At 33.0% G+C, this 23,477-nt stretch overlaps 1 protein-coding gene across 4 annotated transcripts; it reads left to right on the top strand.

Annotated features, from left to right (window-relative positions):
- Window positions 1–294: 294 nt before the first annotated feature.
- Window positions 295–19,479, top strand: LOC136042540 (uncharacterized). 4 transcript variants are annotated; one of them, XM_065727504.1, is made up of 7 exons: window positions 295–373; window positions 4,901–5,128; window positions 9,684–9,853; window positions 12,164–12,307; window positions 14,004–14,193; window positions 16,918–17,037; window positions 18,897–19,478. In XM_065727504.1, the coding sequence occupies exons 2-7, from the start codon at window positions 4,908–4,910 to the stop codon at window positions 19,066–19,068; spliced, it is 1,017 nt and encodes a 338-aa protein (XP_065583576.1). In that variant the 5' UTR covers window positions 295–373; window positions 4,901–4,907; the 3' UTR covers window positions 19,069–19,478. The 4 variants fall into 4 exon arrangements, with proteins under 4 accessions (XP_065583576.1, XP_065583578.1, XP_065583575.1 ...); XM_065727506.1 differs by having other exon boundaries at window positions 295–361; XM_065727503.1 differs by having other exon boundaries at window positions 306–386.
- The last annotated feature ends 3,998 nt before the right edge of the window (window positions 19,480–23,477 follow it).

The raw sequence follows: 23,477 nt of genomic DNA on the forward strand, positions 1-23,477 counted from the left end.
TTAGCATTGCGACTCAGCTTTTTCAGTCTTATGCAAGCTATGATGGTAGAATTAGGTTAGAATAAGTTAATTTAGGGTAGATTTGGTTAAACTTGGCTATTAATATTAGGAATAGGTTAAAAATCTAACCCAACCTAACATAACCTGTCATCATCAAACCTCGCGTAAAATTTGAAAAGTTGATTAACGCTGATTAAATTCAAAAAGAAAAAAACATATTTCGGACATTCGCCGGTTAATGTCGATATTAAATAATTTTGGACTTAATCTTTAATAGATGACGCTAAATTAATAATTATTCAAAACTTTGAAACACTATTTAAGTGATCTGAATCTATGAAATAGGAATAGATCTGTTTAGGTAGCATACTGAGTAAGCAGTGCTAGTAAGAGATTGTATATTTTGCTGTGATCAGTACTGCATGTGTTGTAACAAAAGAGTAATGGCATTTGATTTTCCATTCAGCACTCTACTTCATCAATAGTTGGTTTGTAATACCAATTTGAAAGAAAACAACACCAATAGGTACTTTTAAGAAGATGGGGGCCCATAAGACAGTTTTCATGTTATTGTCTATCAAATTTGGGAAAAATTCTAGCTAAGTGACATCTTGCTATCTCAAAAAGGGTTTAGGTTAGGAAAATGAAACTTTTAGGGATGGGTCTACAGTCTAAAGTATGCCCCAGGAAGGTATTTTAAAGTACCCATCTCTACTCCTTCTCCCTGTAGAGGGCCCTCAAATTTACCTACATGACAGGTCTATACCTACTGAAATTGTGACAAAGCAACATTTACCTTAATTTTCAGTTGCTAGTTGCTTTTTCTCTGCCTTTAGTTCTGAAAGTGCAATTCCTGTTATTTGAGTAGAATTTTGAGCCATATCAATGTTTTTTTTTTCAAAATTTAGTATGTGTATTTGCATATCTTTAAAACCTTATAAAATGGAATTGAGCAAAGTTATGAAGCTGAAAACAATTTTGTTGTACTTCAATTAAGCAGAAGATCTATTTTGCAAGGTTTCACTTTTATAACACACATAATTTTAAAGGTCAGGACCTTCTAGAGGGACAAGGAGTTGAGGTAGTTACTTCAAAATACCTTGCTGGAACATACTTTAGTCTGTAGATTCATCCCTGAAATTTTCATTTTCCTAACCTAAACTCTTTCCAAGATAGCAAGAAGTCAATTAACTAGAATTTTACCAAAATTTGGAAATATTGTAGTTGCTCTTTTGTTATCATAGGATTAGGTTCATAAAAAGGGATCTTGCACCAAGATTACAATGCTTTACAGATTAGCTTTGAGGGAATATTTAGTGGTTAAAGTCTTTATAAGGAGATACTATAAAACCAGTGTTAGTTGAAATACTCCAAAAAGTATTTAAATATGTATATCAAGTGCTCAACCAATATTGTATATAAGTGTCAGGTACAGGTGCTCAAATCAAATTGTACTCAAGTTTTCAGTACTTAAGGAAAGAACAACATGGATTAAAGGCTTTTTGGCATGGTAAAAAATGTATTCTGATTGTCAGGAGAGAAACCAACTTTTGTTGCTCTATTAGTTGCAATGAAGAAGATGTCCATTATGGTTCTACCCACAAAAATCATCTTTCACCAAATTAGAACTTTTATAGTAAATAATCAACATTTAGCTTTTCATTCATTAAACCAATATGAGCCTTCTAAAAAGTGTACCAGTATCATCTTTCACAGCAATTCATTGGGTGAACACAAAAGATGACATAATAAGCATACCATAGCCAATTATTATCTCAAATAAGCTTTTTTTATCTTTTTGAACATTTTATTCTGTGTTATCACTCTGAGCACAACATTAAACATTTTCATATTGATGTAATTAGGGGAACAGGAAAATGAACATCAGTTCCATTTTTTTTTATGCATCAACTGTAATAATGCTTAATTGATGGTATCAATCTGTAAAGTAAGATATAAAACTCAAAATGAGCAAAGATATTAGCTTTATGTGGCTGTTCTATTATATCTTAAGTGGATGAAATGAGTAGCATTGCTTTTCAGACCTATGTGAACACCACATTACATTTTCTTAAAATTAAACCATGAAAACCTCTTATGAACAGTATTTGCCATAGCAGCTATAATAAATAGCACATTTAATATCCTACTACTTTGACCCCTTAGAATTGTTTGCTAATAATAGATGACAATGCCTGAAAAATAGTCCTTATTTTAATGAGAAGTCATGACATATTTGTTTAACTTTATTACCAAAAGCTTCTCAAATTTTACATCATCTAAGCAGTTCTTTTTGCAGTCAATATGTCTCCTGCAGCAGAAGATAAGCATTCTATAGGTTCATGCAGTCAATGTGTCTCCTGTAGCAGAAAAAAGGTGCAGATGATGGGAAAGGGGTATTAAATACAATTACTTTTAGCAGCAAAAGCTTCTCAAACTTAGCATCATCTAAGTGTTCAATTTTTGCTGTCAGTACATCTCTTGCAGCAGAAAATAGGCAGTCTACATTACAGGTGATGAGAGAGAGTATTAAATATCTAAAACAGTTTTATAACATTTGGATAGTCTTTTAGAGAATCTATGGTCCTCCCTTTGTCCTTAACAAACTTGAAGAATTCAACTCCAAGGCTCATGACTAGATTTACTTCTTGATTACTTACTGTATTATCATCTTCCATAAACAAAAAATAAACTATTAAACTTGTGTGCACCCGACTTAAATTTTCAATTTGAAAAATTGTGTAAGTATATTTGGATTATGATTTTCATCTTTTGGCATCAAATTTGAATCTTCACACGTTCAATAGACAAGCGACTTTTTTTTTTTTAGGAAATATCAGCGTCAATTTATGTTCAAATTTGCTGCTGTAGAAATAGCAGGTTTATGTACATAAAACTCAGGGTATATATTTGACCATCAAGGGGTTGGGAAAAGGTTCATTGGTATACCTTAAGCAATGATAGTAGAACATATTTTGGAATGTTTAGAAGTAGTTTTCAGAATTTTATAGTGTTTCCTTCTGAAGAGTTATAGTGCAGCACTAATACCCCCAAATCATATATACTTAATGAATTTTCGATGCTGTCACTCTTTTCTTCTTGTTTTTCTTTCAGAAAATGTATTTTATTTTAATATTGTCCTTTTCTTATTGCTATAGGGACTAGATATTGCAAATCCCTTTCAAATGGCCTTCTAACAGCTTTCTATATGTTCCAGTGCCTGTTAGCAATGAAGAAAAAAAAGAATGAAAAAAGGAGGACACATCAGTCCTACTACTACTTTTAACAACTTGTTGCAGCACCAAGCTGCCCGAGGCCAACACAGCTATGCATTCTTCTCCTCCATCCCAATCTGTTCAAAACCTCCCTCTTTACTCCCTCCAAGGAAGCTCCCATTTCCCTTAAATCTTTTTTGTGACTTCCTCTCATCATAATTAAGGATGACCTGCTCTCTGTTTAGCACTAAATGGTTGGCCTACATCTTCATGGACAAAATGATCTAAGTCACAAATGAGGTCACATAGGGTGGATTACAACCATAAATGATGTTACACTAAAATTAAAAAAAAATAAAACTATGTAGTATATCCCTTGTGTTGACATATTAAGTGACGATGAGTTCCCCAAGTTTTGTTCTTAAATAGATATTTTTCAAAATGCATTTTTAAACTTTTGGTTTCTATGGGCTGTGGTTTGCTCTTATGGCTTTTTACCATAGCAGTCCTAGAGCTAGCCTTACCATAGCTAGTGTTGCCTCTGATTTTTGTCTAGGTAACTTCTCTTGTTCTTTCCTTGATTTAAACAATATTTAGTATTAGGTTGCCATGAAGGGGGCAACCTTGATTAGGATATATATTGCACACAAGAAAAAGCTGCCAGCTTAAAGAAGGAGCCCAAGATTTTTTCAAATTCTCACCCATTTGTAGGTAGGTATATGTTTTAGCGATTGTAATTCCTCCTCTGCCTTAATTGTTTTCCTTTTGGTATTAAAAGGAAATCTCAGTTAGTCTTAAATCACAGTTGCATTGTTTTCTGATGATATATGCAAGTTTGTTAATGTTTGCTGGTGAGCATCATTATTAGAGTTTTTGGGGCAATTAATCCTCACTATCTTGAATCATGAATTTTGTGTCCAAATGTGTTGATGAAATGCTAAACATCTTCTATGGTCAGTGCTGAAACTTTTTGTAAAGCTTTTCTGGAATGATACCCCATATACATAGATTCAAAGAAGAGCTTCAACAACAAGAATTCAAATAAACCTGTGCAATTTTTCCAGATGTGGGTAGCCTAAAATTTTTTGCTGCAGGGGTTGGGGGAATTATTGCCAGAAAATGGACCCATTTTTGTTGAAAAATTCAAAATGTAGTAGTTTGTACATTTTTCATTGTCTTTTGGGGAGTTGGGCCATCCCCTTGCTTGATTCATTTTACCCCTCCTCATAATTGCTCTAAGGTAATGACTGGTATTACTAGACTGTCATCTATTTTGCTCGAATGACAATTATTTGAATGGTAGAAATTTCAGTAGTAATGAGGAACTGAAATTGTATACAGTTCATTCTTTCATTGATAAAGTCCTATATTTGATTCGTAGGATGCTGAATACTAATTAAAGGTGACATGGGTTCATTTGATTAAACTATACATATAGTTCACTATTGAACAGTTTGTTCAATCTATGAAAAGCTATCCTTTACTTTCTTTTAGAATGGCACAACTTAGTTGTCATTTCTGTATAGTGCATTTTCCTTCCATAAAGCTTTTGTATTTGGCTAACTCAAAATTAATTCCAATCAAAAAAATAAGAGATTTATTCATCTATATGGATTGTATCTATTATATTTTGCAGGAATCTCCTAAACTTATGTATTATTTTCATTAAAGTATTTTTCTCTTAGAAAACTAATGTTTGACATAACTGAAGAAACAGAATTGAGGAATTTGCCAGATTCTGTTAAATGTACTCTTGGCAAGCTTCTTGATAAGGAAGGTATCTATCATTATCATGGAACAACTGGGACCCAGGAAGAGTGGAAGACATTAATGGCCCATATTCCTGAGTTTATGCCTGTTACATCTGATAATCTGATTCATGGGAAAAGAAAATATAAAATTGAACACATTCAGTATGTAAGATTCTTTATTATATAACAAAATTAGGCTGCAACCTCATGTTTTTAAAGAACATACCTAGAACAAATTTGTGGCATCTAGATTCCCCCCCTCCAAAATAAAAAAAGATATGAAAATTTTGGTTCATTAAATATTTATGCCCTGACAAGGAATTTTATTCTTAGAACCGTCCCCCTAAATGGGTTAAACTTAATTTTCATTATGGCCCGTTTTTATTGATTATTCACTTAGAATGTTGCCTTCATGCATGATTTTGCTTCTTGTTCGACTTGCTATCTATATCAGACCAATCACTAAATTATACTACCTGTCTTGTTTGTATTCTTATAGTGCAAACTTTGAGGACTGAAATATTCTATGTTTCATGCTTACAGATAGATTTGTGCAAATGTAGATTATTTCCTCTACTGTTCATGCAATTGTTGCTGTATTGGAAGGGCCTACTGACCATTAGGAGAAAGTTTGTCAGAACTTAAAATTCCAATCAACAAATTCATGTAGTCTCCTAGGCCTTTTCAGGCCAAAGGCTTGAATGTTTTGAATGTATTTTATGCATTTTGAAGCTTGTCTATCTTCATTATTGCCATATATATGAATATATATATATATATATATATATATATATATATATATATATATATATATCATGAAAAGAGAAATCACCAATGCAACAGCAAAAAAAAAAAAAAAAAAAAAAAAAAAAAAAAAAAAAAAAAAAAAAAAAAAAAAAAAAAAAAAAAAAAAAAAAAAAAAAAGAAGACGGAAGTCGTCATTTACCAAACAATAGAAAAAATAATTCAGAGGCAACAACCCAACACAAGGGTTCATCAGGAGAATACACTGGCCTATAGGGTTTCGCCACTTTAAATTCTCTACCCAGCCAAGTGTTGTGGCTACCACAAAATATCCATGGCATCCCCGTGTCAGGTATCACCCCCAAAATACAAGCCTATGAAAAAAAACCCAGCAAATGTAAAACAACCAAGTAACACCAAAACAAGCTTATCCTGTTAATATATCCCTCTTTTTAGCAACAATAGGTAAACTAAATATGATAAAATTTACCAAATCACAAGTATTAAGACATTGCCAAAAAAAAAAAATATTTAATGAACTAAACAATTATAGAATTCATCTTTACCATGTGGCTATTTTTAAAAAAAATCCGCTCTATTAGAAACACAATTCAAAATAAATGGCGCTGCATCATCATTTGTCGAACCTCCGAAATTAGTTGAAAATTTCTTTAAGTATTTCCAGATAATTCTTTTGATATTTATTTAAGTCATTTGTGTCCTGGTGTCCCAGTTTGTAATTTCTCTTTGAGTGTCCCGGTCGTCATTTATATTCCCTGTGTCCCGGTGTCCCGGTCGTCATTTGTGTCCCGGTCTGTAATATCTATTCGAACAATCCCTGTGTCCCGGTCGTCATTTATATATCCCGCCTGTGCCCCCGGCGTCCTCGTTGTAGTTGTGTCCCTGTGTCCCGGTCGTCATTTATATTCCCTGTGTCCCGGTCGTGATTTGTGTCCGGGTTTCCCAGTCTGTAATTTCTCTTTGAGGTTCCCGGTCGTCATTTATATTCCCTGTGTCCTGGTCGTCATTTGTGTCCCGGTGTCCCGGTATGTAATTTCATCTGTTGACCAACATGACGTCAGTTGACAAACAACTTCATGACGCATACAGCTCAATCCTTAAAATGAAGTCAGTCGACAAACATGACGTCAGTCGACACACAAACATGACGTCACTCGACAGACACACACACACACAGACAACTTATTTTTATATATATAGATATAGACATATATATAGATATAGACATATATATATATATATATATATATATATATATATATATATATATATATATATATATATTCGGGATCCTTTGTCTGAGAGGACGCGGGTTCGAATCCCGGTGTACCCAATTCTTCAGTTGGGACGGGGGTCAGTGGCGTGACTCTGTAAGCTTAGCCAGAGTCGACCCAGCTCTAAATGGGTACCTGGAGTAATCTGGGGAAGGTAAACAGGAAGGGTGTGTGAAAGCACAGGATGGCTGGCCCCCAACCCCCTATTGCACTTCCTGGCTGAAGGGCCAAGAAACGGAGATCAGCACCGCCGGTAGGGACTGTAAAGTCTAATGCCGTATCCTTTACCTTTACCTTTTATATATATATATATATATATATATATATATATTCTTCATTAAAAATTAATTTTGCTGGTTTATAAAATACATCTGTAAATGAACTCGTTCTAAATAACAGTTTAGTGGTTTTCATTACTGTTGTCTAATATTATATGTATCTCTTGTCTGATGCACAGGCACATATGGTGTGCGTAGCTAAGTATTTTTTTTTTTTTTTTGCCCTTTGAATTCCATTGTAATAAAAGGTTTGAAAAGGACCAAATGCACCAGCACAGTTTGAAATCTTCTTTTATAACTTGTGTTAATATGATAAACATTAACTATATTTGAGTGCTGTGTCTAACATTTATATCAATTTAGTTTTTTTCATAGAAAATGGAAATATAAACATTTCTTGATTTGGGTTCGATGTTACCTACAAAGAAAGAGACAAATGTAAGGATGACATACGGTTTCTGGTTGCCTTTGGCATCGAGCAAGTTTCGAATCGTTAAACATTAACTATATCTCAGTGTTTTGTCGAACATTTATATCAATTTAGTTTTTTTCATAGAAAATGGAAATGTAAACATTTCTTGATTTAGGTTCGATGTTACCTACAAAGAAAGACACAAATGTAAGGATGACATACGTTTTCTGGTTGCCCTTGGCACAGACCAAGTTTCGAATCGTTAAACATTAACTATATTTGAGTGTTGTGTCTAGTATTTTTTATCAATTTAATTTTTTTTTCATAGAAAATGGAAATATAAAGGAAGAGGGGGGAACAAGCCACCAGTCCTAACCTCACCCAAATGCTATGGTATTTACAATTATTTTCATAACAATCACTTATCTTTTTCTGTTTTGATAGATCCCCCCATAAACACACACACACAAGCATCAAATTGTTAAATATGGTCATTTAGGCCCCTTGCCTAGATAGGCTACTTATCAGATCAATGGCCTTTTGCTCTTTTTATAATTTATCATCTTCCTTCCTTTCCTTTTTCTTTTACCTAACCTTAATTCACACTTCGGAGTGAAATAATGTCAAATGTTGGATCTGTTCCGCTCCGTTGTTGAGATGGCGGTCAAAACATTTTATACAAAATGTAAAAGAACAGGGTTATGACTGTGTTTACGGCCCAGTGACACGTCGTCCGACTGAGAGTGTGCTAGGATAGGTGCAATTTAAGATCCATTGGTAACAGTGACCACAGATGGGTATGATCAAGGGGGCCATTCTTCTGTAGTTTGAAGTAGACACCGTCGCACAACGTCAATTTCTGACAGAGTATGCGAGTTGGCTGGGTATGACAAGCAGCGTCAGCATTCTAACACAATTTTTTATTATATACGTATACATTAATCACTATTTATGAGTCACAGTTGATGAGCAGCTCCAATTGTATCTTGAAGATTTGGTTTCCCATTCTTGTCGAGCCTCCTTTTAAAAACTTCTGCTGGTGTTGAAGACACTGCCTCCTCGTTTAAACGGTTCCAATCATTGACGACCCTTTGGCTAAAGAAATCTTGTCTGATTCAACAGTTAACTCTGGGCTTATGAGGCGTCTTAGAATGATCTCGTGTTTGTCTTTCGTTGGGTAGCTGGGTAAAGAGCTTATTTTGGGGTTGGTTGACAAATTTGTTTGTGATTAGCATGTCACTCCGCTTGCGTCAGAAGGTCAAAGATGGGAGTTTTAGGTTAGATAGCCTTTCACTATAGATTTCACCTTTGTAAAAAGAACCAGCGAGGCAGGTTCCAAAGTCAAGAACCGGTCTCACAATTGTCTTGTATAGCTTCAAGAAGATTCCATGTGATCGGCTAGTAAGTGTTCTTTTAGTAAGTCCAAGGCTAGAATTTGCATTGGAAACAGTTTGTGCAGAGTATTCATTGAAAAGAAAGTTTCTTATTTGATCGTTCTACAAGGTCCTGACTCGTCATGACCCAGAACCCGCGACATTTTCGCCCTCTTTTGGTTCTGGACTTTGATTTGAAACACCTGTTCTTATTTAAATTTTACCATGTTTAGAGACAGATTTTGTCCTTAAATGAAGAGGCCTAAATTTATCAATTTCATAGGTGGCAGTCTACTTCCTCTTAGTATACTTGGCATGTTGATGTGGAATTTGAATCTTCAAATTTGTCAAATCAGTTTTTCCTACTTAGGCTTTTGCTTTTAAATTATGTATGAAATTTAAGCATCTTCATTTGAATAAATCTCATGTTATTATTCTGCTCTCTATTCATAGGAGTATTGATGAGAAGTGACTTTAAGTTCGGCTATGAAATAGAACAGCTAGTCCTGGATATTTTTCATTCAAAAATACTTCAAATCTAGAATGTATTCCGGCTTCTTTCACATGCAGTTTTTGAGTAGAGTTCATTTGTTTAATTTATCTTTCTCCATTTAGGATGATTGAAGAAGAGAGCAGGCGTCGAGGTGTGCCTCCATTTAAGCTTCTCTTGGGAGAATGGGGAACAAGTGGCAGAAAGAGACCAAAAGTGGGGGATCTTGCTCTATTGATGAGGGCCCTAGATATGCATAGAGCGGCATCTTATATAACACGAGAGTTATTGAAATGTACGTTTTGTTTTTATTTGTATAATTTAGATGTCAAAATGACAATGAACCTAAACATAAAATAAAATTAACTTCACCTTCGATGTTGGAAGAATAAACTCTTTAAATAAACTGTCAGGTCTTTTCACCGAACCATTTCTCTAAACCAACATATAAAAATAAGTCCTTGGTTGGGCTGACTTACCGATCTATAAAACGAAATAATTCTTACTTGGATATGCTTGAACTATTGAAATCCTTAATATAAAAATAAATTGAATTTTTTTCTGAAACAATAAGTAATATATTGTTTTAACTGGGCAATTCTTACAGTATATTTAATAACTTTTGTTTTGCTTTAGGCAATTCATCTCTTGAAACCAATGCAGGAATTTTAGTTTGACCTTACAAAAATCAGTTTTGAGGATCGTGTAAAAAGGGTCTTATGTATACAGATTTCTTTTTAGTTCAGTGAGGTAAATATGTAAGCCTGTGTCTATTTATCATTAAAGTGCTTAAATAACTGCTCGAAGTTATTAAAAATAGATAATTAAAGCACTTCTAAGGTCCTTGAATAAGTTATGGCTCTTTCTTAAAAGATGACATTTGCAGCACTTTTGTGAATAAAGTTTCAAATGATGATGTATCTTAAAGGAAATACGTGTATATAACTTTGCATGTTGTACACTATTGCGTAATTTTTTTTTTTTTTTTATTGGTTCTGAAAATGTCTAGTCTTGTGCAAAATCAAGTGCACTCATAAGGAATTTTATTAAAATAGTTTATTCAGAAGAAATAGGCAGTCGAAGCACACGGAATTCATTTTGAGACCTGTGGTGGCAATGTGCTCTGTCAGCGACGACGTTAAGAAAATGGTTCCGACACATCAAAAATAACGAGCTTGAGGATAAAGAGTGCTCTTGCAGAACTTCAAAAAATTTATATGCAGATGAGCCAACGGTTTCAGAACTCTTTAAAGCAATAGGAATGATCTAGAAGGAAGGATACTGGGCGCCATATAAGGTGAAGCCAAGAAACGTAGTCCCCTTCCGAGCATCACTTGTCATGTTTAATGGTGAATGACTTGGCTGAGCATTACTTTCATTCTTTAAAAAAATACAAGAAATAGATCGATCCTTGGATTGCCTCAAAACAGGTATCGCTCTTCCTATTTGGAATTCATGTACTGCCATAAAGATGTGAAAAAGTTGTCTCTAGTGATAGGCAACACTTTAGGTGAAATGTTGTTTACCTTGCATTTTAGATACTGTAAAGCATTTATTTTGAAATAAAAACACACTGAAAATTTATTCATATACCTTTTATTAGATAATATACCTTTTATTTCCTTTCTTCAGAAGGAGACACGCTAGAACAAAAAGAGACACATTTTTAGATTGCTAATTTTATGCTCGTTTTCATGGTTTGGTTTGTGTTTTTGACAATTCAGCCCGGCATCCCTCTAATGGTCTCATTCAGCCGTAGGCTATGTAGGAAAAAGTAGTATAATTGTTGATGAAAACTGATTCATAAACAGATAAATAGGGGGGGAAAAAAGGGAAATACGATTCCTTGATACTTCTTGCGTAAAAAAAAAAAAGAATTCCCTAGTTTTTTTGGTTAGTTTCTTTGTGTAACCTGGGAATATATGACAACATTCGAGCCTAGAGTCCAAGATAGACCATTATGTTGCTTAGGACTAGGCTGGTTGAAGTAACTTCCAGCTAGGGAGGCTGGGGAAGAATTGTCAAAAATGTGAATCAAACCATGAAAATAAGCATAAAATTACCAATTTAAAATGTGTCTATTTTGCTCTGGCATGTCTTCTTCTGAAGAGGTTCAATTCTTAACCTTTAACAGACTGAATCTGTAAAATAATAGTTCTGTAGAGGTGGAATTTTTAAAGTTTGGTTTTTATGAGTCTATGGTGAACTCTATCGAGCTCGCTCTATCAAACTCTATCGAGCTCGCTTAGTAGCTGCAATAAACAAATCTCCAATCCTAAAATATGTATAGTTGAAGTGCTCCCAGACCGATTCATTTTGTGCCCTAATTAGATTTTCTCTTTTGATTTGATAATAAATTCCTGGTGCCATGTCTGATTGCCAATATGCAAAGGGCTTGAGGCTTCAGGGGGGGGGGGATGGATTTTTCTTTCTAGCTAAAGGAATCTTATGACTAAAAACCTACCATTTATAATCCAAAGTATGCAGATTCTCACACCATTCCATAGAGCTTTTTGAAAGTTTCCTAACTGTTCTCAGATGCGCTATATAGATGACTCTGTCCTTCTGTTCTTCGTAATAATTTTCTAATTATTTTATGTCATAGATGATAATCCGCCTGAAACAGAAGACGAACTTGAAAAGGTGATGCTTAGTCTTGAAGGATTTGAGCCCCAGTTTACCGATCTTAGCATCAGCGAAGCAACAAAATATATCCTAGAAGAAGATGAAATTGACATTGAATCTAATTGTAAGTATTAAATTAGAAAGTTAGTTGTTGTGATTTAACTTTCATTAATCAGCAATTTTATATACTGGATATACACACTGAAGAATCATGTTTTTAGCTCGCGTTCTGTAACAAAGAAATAAAAATAAGAACATAGTTGTAACAAGTGTGAATCTATTAAGAAGAAAATTAAATATACCACCTTAACATGAGTCCCTGAAGCAACATGAAAAAGAGTGAGTTTGTATATGATTATTGTTGAAGTGGTAAAGACAAGGGAGTGTGTGAAAAAGACAATGTCATTGACAATATCAAAACACAATTTGTATATATTTAAAAGAGGCCTTACGCTAATTCTTCCCTCTCATCTGGTCTTTGTTTATTATAAGATTTAGTTTTTCTTTTTTTCTTATTATTATAAAGATATGTTAGGGATCAGCAAATAACTCAATAACTGAAGAAAGAGTCAGGGTAAGTGATATTCCGTTGCCTTGTATACTATTGATTTAAGAATTTAGCTTTTCTGATCTCCGTTGAAATGTTTAATTGGAACTGGATTATTATTTTTGTTTCAAACAGGATAGAACCTCCCGAACCAACTTGTTTCTGAATCTGAACCGGTTTTCCAGCTAATGAAAGTACTGACTTAAAAGTCAGTCACGTAATCAAGCCAATATATTTTTTTGTAAGATTTGACTCATAATTTTCAATATCACGGCTGATTCTTGTAGCTTTTTGGAGTTCCACCCCCTCCCTCATGGCACTTCGAGAAATAATTTCTTACTATATTTGCGCCTTCTTTGAAATCTTGAACTATTTTATGAAATCCAATCCACATGTAGAATTGGTTGAGATCCGGCATATCTAACCAGATACGTGCGTAGTTAGGTATATGCGTAAATTAGTCTTCAATCTCTCTTCATTCTTATGAATTTTTTTGGACTAAGCCTGCAATATTGGTGCTACCGATGATAACTCCCTTCTTACGACAAGAGAAACTTTGTGTGAAACACTAAATATAATAGTGATATGGTTACCGACACAAAACGGGGTACATGGGTACTTGGGGACCCTAATCTCAGTTAGCCTCCCTTCTCATAGTTCAGTTGTGGCTGTGGCCTCTCTTGTCCCACGTCTTGTTTAGCCCTACTCCATTTCCCGAAAAATTTTCTGGCCAAAATTTAACAAATTTTTAATTATTAACAAAATCATTTTTAATTTATTAATTAATTAATAATTTGTTAATCTATTATATAAATTAGTTAATTATTATTAATTATTTTCATTTATTAACTGCAGCCTCTATTTTATTTAATAAAAATGACATTAAAAAAATTACAAAATGATTATAACCGTTAAACTATTTATCCTAAATTTTGCGCTCCTAAAATTACTGTGCCCCTGGCAAGTGGCCACTCTGCCCCCTCCCGCTAAAACGGCTCCAATTACCTTGCCTTCATTTGCCGCCCTAAATTTTAATAAGCATATAAAGAGGCTGGCTAATAAAAACACTGTCATATTGGCACCATTGATATTACGCGGAGCAAACATAAATCGTAAATTGAACGTAAACTAGTAGAATTACATCAGTTTTTATTTATTTCAACTATCTCTAATATGTTGTTCAGGATTGCATTGAAATTCTTCTGGTTTGCTACTGTATTTTAGTTCTCCGTTTTCTAGCCTCGGCGATTATAATAATAATTATTTCCCTTAGATACCAATGTACCACTTGAATTATCACCAGCATTAATCAAAGAAATCACCGACAATTTCAACGAGAGAAGTTTCAAAGATGGTGGTCGGAAGATGGATGGACGTGGTTTATTTGGCTCTGTTTTTGTTGGTGTTGTACCCTCCAACACGGATGACAATATGATGCATAAACTACGAATTAAGAGCTTAAAGTAAGCGTTGAATTTACGTAGAGCATAGAATATGCTGTAGACTTACTAGTCAAATTTTGTTTTCATTTTTCGCTGGCTGAAACGATTCATCTTATTTTATAACCCATGACAAAGGTAAACAAATGACAAAACTAAAAGAGAAGAACAAACTAACATAGGAAAAACAAATCAATATAGGATAAGTACAAATATAGAGAAGAGCAAACGAACAAAACTAAAAGAAAAGATGGAAAAAGCAAACAAACATAAGAATCCTGGATTGCCAATATAAATCATAATATCAATTATTAATAATTACAATTATTGTCAGTAAATGTAAAATCAAATTTCATCATCAGCAGAAAAATCCGAGCAACCAATAGAGGGAACAGGCATGATGGAATTAAATTTGATATTGAAATTTGGGCATATATTACCACTTAAAAAATAATATTACCTCCCCCCCCCCTCCAGCTAAAGCTCTGTTCACCTTTTACAGAGGACTTGAAAAATCCTTTTTGTGGAATTTTTTTTTCGTCTTTTTTTTTTAGCAAATACAGCTTTAAAAAATATTTGTGCCCCTATTGCAGATTTTTAAGTTGACTTTTAAATAAGTTAATTAAAAATATTCCTTATTGTCTGCAATGCAAAAAAAAAAAAATAATCTGCAATAGGGGCACAAATAAATTTTTAAGCTGTATTTGCTAAAAAAAAAATAAATAAAAAATAAAAAGAAGAAAAAAACAAAACAAAAATTCCACAAAGAGGATTTTTCAAGTCCTCTGTAAAAGGTGAACAAAGCTTTAGCTGGAGCTGAGTTTTGATCATATTTAGGGGGGGGGAATATTATTTTTTAGGTGGTAATATATGCCCAAATTTCAATATCAAATTTTAATCCCATCATGCCTGTTCCCTCTAGTGGTTGCTCTAATTTTTCTGCTGATGATGAAATTTGATTTTACATTTACTGACAATAATTGTAATTATTAACAATTGATATTATGATTTATATTGGCAACCCAGGATTCTTATGTTACAGTTTGTTGATGTTTTTTTCTGTCCATAGATGTATTTAATCATATGATTTTCAAGACATTAGTCATCTTTATTAATTGTCTTAACAGACGAAGTACGTGCTAAAATGCTCAAGTCCTAAATGTATATAAACGTAGTATACTAATGTGTTGGAACTTGAACTCGCCAATTTTTTCATTTTTTTTTATTATTTATTTACAAAATTTTGCTCTACGACAATTTTGCTAATTTGCCTTATGGATTTTCATGGAAGTAGTCATCTTGAGTTAAAAAGTTCTGTGACCAAATTGGTTCATGATTATACATGAAAAAAAAATCTAACAACAAAAACAGAATTCAAGAGAAAAAAATCGGCTAATGAAAAGAAACAATAAGAGAGACGAATGTATCGAGGAGGGCGTCCACCAAGCCGCCGGCAGTGCTAAATGATAATAACCACCAACCTTTCAAGAGAATGCGGTAAGCAAAAAAATCAACTTTGGAAATTAAGAAAATCTTACTAATTTTACTGCAAAATGGTGACTGAATTAGAAAAAGTATTACTGAGATTTGATTGGAACAACTTTTTTGATTCTTACTTTTAAAATATAAGGGTGTGTTCTAATTCTCTTTCAATCAAATTACCGCATTCAGGTCATATAAAAACGTCCCCTACGAAGCCATTTTCTCTGGCGACTGAATTTGACAATCAAAAATTACAACAAAATGGATTTTGTTATCAAGACCGTGGTGGACCAGGGCTGAAAGAGGGATGGAAGAGGCATTTTGTATGTTTGGATGTGCCAATAGCAACGAATAGAATTTATGTACAATTAAATCATTTATAGTTAATTTAATGTATTTTTTTCTCTTTCGATTCACTTGCCGTTTTGATTTCAAGTAGTAAGGTGATTCGCCTTTTATTGATTTTTTCGCCTTCAGTATCGAGGTTGACTCATTTAATTTCTATATTTGTTAACTGTTGTAGTTGTTCATCATTGCTTAACGCTAAACACGGCTTAACACTAATGGCTTAACATTGCTTAACGCTAAACCCGGGTCGTTGTTCAAGTATTGCCTTTTGTTTCATTTTCCATTTTATTTACTCAAATTTACCTTGTTCAAGTTTCTTTTTTTTCAGGTTTTATCGTTTTTCGTTCACCCTGGGAGATAGTAAGACCAAAAAAAATCTTTGCAACACATTTGTCTGTTCTGTCAAAATTCAATCATTAATGTCGTCTGAAATTATAAATCTGGGATGTATTGAAAATAGAATTTAATTTTTTTTTTTTTTTTTTTTTTTTTTTACGTGACGCATGGCTAGCGCTACTTATCTTACTTCTTAGTTTAGAAAATGGCTGAATTTCAAAGGCCCGTTTTTGAACCGGCTCATTTTCGAAACTCATTTTGAGGTGCGTTTTCAAAGCTAAAAAGAATCCAGGATCCTTTCTCTATTTTAAAATCTATCATTTTGAGCACAGGATTTTTTCTCATGATGGTATAATTAGTAATCACATCTACAGGCAAGTGAATAGGAATTCGGTGCTTCTTTCGAGATTTTTTTTTTACAATGTTTCATTTATTATATTTGGCTAAAAAAATTTTATGCAATAAATTCTCTATGTTTATATCTTTATTGTGTGACTTATTTTACTGCGTAGAAAGTTTAAAAATGCTATATAGTTTATCTAAGGGTTTAATTGCTAAAATAGGACTTTTTTTCTTTTGTAGATATCAGCCATTCAGATATGAGGATAATACTACGAGGGTTGCTGTAAAACGACTCAAAGCTGGAACGGACAATGAATATACGAAGAAAATGTTCAACGCAGAAGTAAACGCTCTTAAGAGGTAAACTTTTTTACTGTGTTCTTCGTCAGGTTTCTGTATACCTGCTCCTGTATTGCAATACTTCTTTATATCGCTTTGTATCTGTTCAGATAATAAATCCACAGTTGGTAGAAAACAGCACAGTTGGTAATCTAAAGTTGTTTGGGACATGACAAATATGAGAAGAAACCAATAGCTTCTGTGAGACATAACACTGCAATACAACCTTATTTTCTAGCTATTTCAAAGGAAATCTATATAATAGATATTGCTTTTAAAATTGTTGTAACCATTATAACATTTAGAACTTGTTTGTATATTTAATATGTTCTTACACGGAAAGGCTTCCACTAATAAGTGATGGGGTATAATCAACGGGAGGAAGTAACCGTTGGAAAGCATACAAAAATTTATCTAAATGGGTACCTGGAGAAATCTGGGGAAGGGAGGCAGGAAGGGGGTGTGAATGGACAGGATGGCTGGCCCCCAGCTCCCATTGCACTTCCTGGCTGAAGGGCCTTAACACAGAGATCAGCACCGCCGGTGTGGACTTTAAGGGTCTAGTGCCGCATCCTTCACCTCTTTTTTACTTGATTCGAACTTCAAGCACAAGCTTGCAATTCACGAATCAGAGAATCAGTGAAAGATCACGTATCAGAGGAGTTACAATGAAGGAGCCATAGGTTTTATTATAGATTTCACAAAGCTTGAAATAAATTATTATTATTTCAACGCGTTGACAAGCCATAAAGTATAAGGTTTCCATCAAGCGGAAACCGTTCCATCTTAGTTGTTAAGAGCAAGACAACAAAGTTTTATTCAGCATTGTGAAAGGCTTTGTATGGTTTTAAGTTCTATTGCTGATATTCTTCGAAAGAACACTAATAAAACTGGAAAACACGTTTCTCTTGAAAAATGGAAAAAATCTGGAACAAATTAAAACATTATTTGCAGTTTGCTACTATAGTAGCCTATTGATTGATTAGAGCAACACCTGGGTACCGTATAATACAGATTTATGCATTATTTAAAGCAGTTAAATGTCTATTTAATGCAGTACTAAAGTTATCGAGGAGTTTTATTTGTAGAGACATAGTTTGACTTGTTTACATTCCTTTAAGTCTTTTAATTACCCTTTTTTAACCGTCATTTATTGTATTTACTACACGTATCCTTGCTACTTTGATCAAATAAGAAGAAAAAGTTTCACTTTTAAATGAAAATAAAGAAAATATCAAAATTATATGTCTACAACTTATGCTATATATCACCTTTTTGGAAAGTGCAGCCACCCCTCGAGGACTCTGGGGGATTAAGTCATCCTCAAATATATAGTTATTAGACTTTTCGGCTATGTTGAACAAAATGACTATCTCAAAATTTGTTCGGGTGACTTGGAAAATGAGTGTGGGAGGGGGCCTAGTTGCCCTCAGATTTTTTTGGTCACTTAAAAAGGGGCACTAGAACTTTTAATTTTTGTTTGAATAAGCCCTCTTGCGATATTCTAAGACCTCTGGGTCGTTACGATCACCCCTGGAAAAAAAAAAAAAACAAAGACAAAATCAACACGCATCCATGATCTTTCTTCTGACAAAAAAAATATGAAATTCCACATTTTTGCAGATAGGAGCTTGAAACCTCTACAGTAGGGTTCTCTGATACGCTGAATCACAAAGATTCTATGACTTTTAGAGGGTGTTTCCAAAGGCAAATTTTTTAAGACTTTTTCTCAGATTTTTTATGCATTTATTGGTATGAAAATTCAGTTTTTTATAGTTTCGGTTACCATTGAGCCGGGTCACTCCTTACTTACAGTTTGGTGCGACGGGCTGACGAACTGTTTGATACCTTCTTTTATTAGTAATCTTTTTTCTGTGTAGGTTGGAACATATCAATATAATTCCGCTGCTCGGCTACAGCTTTGACGGACAACTGGCCAACATTGTATATCCTTTAATGATTAATGGATCACTGGATTATCGTCTTCTCTCCGAGGTGTGTGCCGTTAACGTCTTTACTCTTTCAACACTAAGCCTAGTAATAGAACGATAGTTTAGTAAATTTAAAAAACAAATGTGGTAAACTTCTAGAAAAAGAAGATTTATTAATTGTAAAATTTTTTGTTTTAATTTTATTTTGTTCGGATTCTTAATTTCATTTTATTTTATTGTTTATTTTTGTTATTTAAGGGAGAGTAATTAGAAAGCAATAACTGTGATATGAGCATAAACAGGATTCATTAGTTAACAAAAAGAAAAAGTATTTTCAAATATGTATGGACATTTTTGTGTTTTTTAATAAAGGACTATAATAATGAAGATTTACTGTAAGAAATCTACATATATAAAAACAAGTTGTCTGTCTGTTATGTCTGTTATGCCAGATTTTATCTTATCTATATATAAAAGAAAACAAACTAGAATGTAAAAACTGGAAATTGCATAAATATTTCGAAATATTTTGACAATAGATTAAAGTAATTCGAAAAAAGAAAAATGGTAAAAAACTAAAAAAAAAATAAAAAGATAAAAAACTAAAAAGAAAAAAAACTAAAAAGAAAAAAAAACTAAAAAAACGTTACGCCAGATTATATCTTCTATATATATAAAAATAAGTTGTATGAATTTTTGTGTTGAGAGTTCAAATGTAAAAACTGGGAATTGCATAAATATTTCGAAATATTTTGACAATGGATTAATGTAATTTGAAAACCTTAAAAAAGATACCTAAAATTTTGAGGTTTATTATAAATTGTTGAGCTTTAGCAAGCTTGGCAAGTGGAGATTTCTCCAACTGTCAATGTTAGAATGAACACTGACAAACTGAAAAACATTGAAAAAGATAGAATGTTACCAAATCCTACAATGGCGGAAGAAACAGCCGAGAAAGCTGCTCAAAGAGTTAATGCCAAAAGGCTTACGGCTAAAGGACGCAAAACCGCGCTGTTAGATGAAGATCAACCTGGACAGCGAGAGTCAAAACATATCAAAACTGAAAATGATAGCGATGATGATTGGGTTTGGGATTTTGACTTGGATAAGGTCATCAATGCCTACCAGATTTTAGTTATAAAAACAAAGGTTTGGCGATATGTATTTACGTCTGAAAAATAAAGAAGAAAAAAAAACTGGAACTAAAAATGTAAAAACTGGGAATTGCATAAATATTTCAATATATTTTGACAATAGATTAAAGTAATTCGAAAACAATATAACAGATACTTAAAAATTTGAGGTTCATTATAAATTGTTGAGCTTTAGCATGCTTGGCACGTGAAGATTTTCCAACTGTCAATGTTAGAATGAACATTGACAAATTGAAAAAGATAGATTATTACCAAATCCTACAATGGCAGAAGAAACAGCCGAGGAAGCTGCTCAAAGAGTTAATGCCAAAAGGCTTACGGCTAAAGGACGCAAAACCGCGCTGTTAGATGAAGATCAACCTGGACAGCGAGAGTCAAAACGTATCAAAACTGAAAATAATAGCGATGATGATTGGGTTTGGGATTTTGACTTGGATAAGGTCATCAATGCCTACCAGATTTTAGTTAAAAAAACAAAGGTTCGGTGATATGTATTTATGTCTGAGAAATAAAGAAGAAAAAGAAAACTGAAACTAAAAATATAAAAACTGGGAATTGCATAAATATTTCAAAATATTTTGACAATAGATTAAAGTAATTCGAAAACCTTAAAACAGATACTTAAAATTTTGAGGTTTATTATGAATTGTTGAGCTTTAGCATGCTTGGCACGTGAAGATTTTTCCAACTGTCAATGTTAGAATGAAGATTGACAAATTGAAAAACATTGAAAAAGATAGAATGTCACCAACTGAAAAAATAAAACTGAAAAAAGAAAAAAGGTAAAAAACTAAAAAAAGACTAGAAAGAAAAGAAACTAAAAAAAGAAAAAACTAAAAAATAGAAAACATTAAAAAAAGAAAAAACCTAAAAAAATAAAAAAATAAAAAAAGGTAAAAAACTAAAAAGAAAAAAAAACTATTAAAAAGCTAAAAACTAAAAAAAAGAAAAAACTAAAAAAAAACTGGGAATTGCACAAATATTTCAATGTATTTTGACAATAGATTAAAGTAATTCGAAAACCTTAAAACAGATACCCAAAAGTTTGAGAATTATTATAAATTGTTGAGCTTTAGCATGCTTGCCACGTAAAGATTTTTCCAAGTGTCAATGTTAGAATGAACATTGACAAATTGAAGAAAACAAATGAATAAAAAGAAGAAACTAAAAAAAAAAGAAAAACTAAAAAAGAAAAAACTAAGAAAAGAAAAAACTAAAAATGAAAATAACTAAAAAGAAACTATATCTATATATATATAAAAATCAGTTGTTTATATGCATGTTAATTTGTTTGTGGGTTTGCATTTGACGTCATTATAAGTATATATGGCTTTGTATATGACGTCATTATAAGATGACACTACAGACCGGGACACCGGGACACAAATGACGACCGGGACAGAGGGAATATAAATGACGACCGGGACAGAGGGAATATAAATGACGACCGGGACACTCAAAGAGAAATTACAGACTAGGATACCGGGACACAAATGACGACCGGGACACAGGAAATATACATGACAACCAGGACACAGGGACACACCACCTACAACGGGGACGCCGGGGGCACAGGGGGATATATAAATGAAGACGGTGACACAGGGAATGTTCGATTAGCAATCAACAAAGCTCAAGGGCAATCGTTAGAAAAATGCGGTATAGATCTGAATCCGGATTGTTTTCCCATAGACAATTATTATGTTGCATTTTCAAGAGTTGGTAAACCTGCCAATCTATTTATATGGACAGATAATGGGACAGCAAAGAATGTTGTATATTCGCAAGTTTTACGTAGTTAAAAATATATATATATTCCTACTGCAATCTTTCAAAGATTTTAGATTGTTAAAGCAAGTGATTTTTAACAACGATATAAGCTTCAAACTTTTCGTTTTCTTTTTTAAGGTTTTTGAATTGTTGTAATCCTTTGTTAAAATATAAAAAAATATTTTTGCGATTATCAGCCGCCGGGCCCAGGCACTCGACACGTGACAGGCTTCTATATACGGATTCTCATTGCCGCTTGTCTTCTAACCGCAGACAATTTGCTTTCTTTTCATACTGAGGTCTTATCAAAGATATTTGAGTATTAAAGCGATACTGAAATAAAATACAAATATTTTTGTAATTTCCAGTTTTTCGCTCTTTACATAATCCAATGTCTTTTCACACTGTTTCTGTACAAAGATATTTGGTCATTTAAGCTAGTCCGATTTCTAACAACGTATGTACTAAGCTTCAAACTTTTGGTTTCTTTTTTAAGGTTTTGAATGGTTGTAATTCCTTGCCAAATAGAGAATAACCATTTCAATTGTTCAATTGTTGTAATCCAAACAAATACAACGTAGAAACAATAGGGAAAGTTTTTTCAAGACAATGGAAATTATTTATGTAGATATTTCGGCCCTATGTCCAAGGGCCGTCTTCAGCACAATACAACACTATATATATATATAAAAGAACTTACATCAAATTGTGAGAATTAAAACTGAATATAAAAACACTTATTAAAACAATTTTTTTTTAAAAATATAGCCCTAGCATCCTTACTTCAGCGAAGTTCAACCAGGACTGGCGAAAAGAATGAAATGAAGAAATATAAACTCATTCAAACTAAAGAGAATAAAATGATTAGATGCAATTTCTTAAAGCTAATCTTGCTTGTTTAGCAGCCTGTCTCAAAGGCCTTTTCGTAGTTGGTTCAGTACTATTATAAATTGGTTTAGTAAAATATTTTGTTAGATCATTTTTAATTAAATTTGAGTATAAAGAATTTAATGAATATTCCCCCAAGTCCCTGTTCAAAGAAATATTTTTATTTATTTTGAGATTAATTTCAATTGATTCTCGAACCACCTGTTTTATTCCCAAATCATTACTAATGAGTGAAGAATTTTCAAAAAGAATCATGTGGGACGGATTATTAAATATATGCCAACCTAGAGCAGAATCAAAGGAATTGTTGGAACCATTTGAAATTAAGGCCTTGTCTATGTCATTTTTATGCTGTTGTAACCTTTTGTCTAGATTCTGATGGGTCCTGCCGACATAGTATTTTCCGCAATCACAGGGTATTTGATAGACCCCTCTTTGGCGAGTAACTGGGGTCTTATCTTTACCCGAATTTAAGAAATTGATGATTTTAAAATTATTAGTAAAAACTACGTACAGATTATTTTTTGTGCAAATATTTTTTAATTTTGTTGTAATCTTTGGGATATACGGAAGATAGACAATATTTGAGGGCTTATCAATAGCCTCACATTGTGAAGTATCTTCTTCGATTTTACAAGAATATCTTTTTATTCTGCGGCTAATTATTTTATTTACAAAAGGAATGGGGTATCCATTACCAAAAAGAATATCTCTGATA

The sequence above is a fragment of the Artemia franciscana genome, unplaced genomic scaffold, assembly GCF_032884065.1.
Source record: "Artemia franciscana unplaced genomic scaffold, ASM3288406v1 Scaffold_1435, whole genome shotgun sequence".
In the NCBI taxonomy this organism is placed as follows: domain Eukaryota; kingdom Metazoa; phylum Arthropoda; class Branchiopoda; order Anostraca; family Artemiidae; genus Artemia; species Artemia franciscana.

Excerpts from the sequence above, each read along its gene's own strand:
- LOC136042540 (XM_065727504.1), top strand. The coding sequence starts at position 4,908 with ATGTTTGACATAACTGAAGAAACAGAATTGAGGAATTTGCCAGATTCT. Across the intron at positions 5,129-9,683 it reads TATAAAATTGAACACATTCA|GATGATTGAAGAAGAGAGCA; the intron begins GTATGTAAGATT and ends TTCTCCATTTAG. Across the intron at positions 14,194-16,917 it reads CTACGAATTAAGAGCTTAAA|ATATCAGCCATTCAGATATG; the intron begins GTAAGCGTTGAA and ends TTTCTTTTGTAG.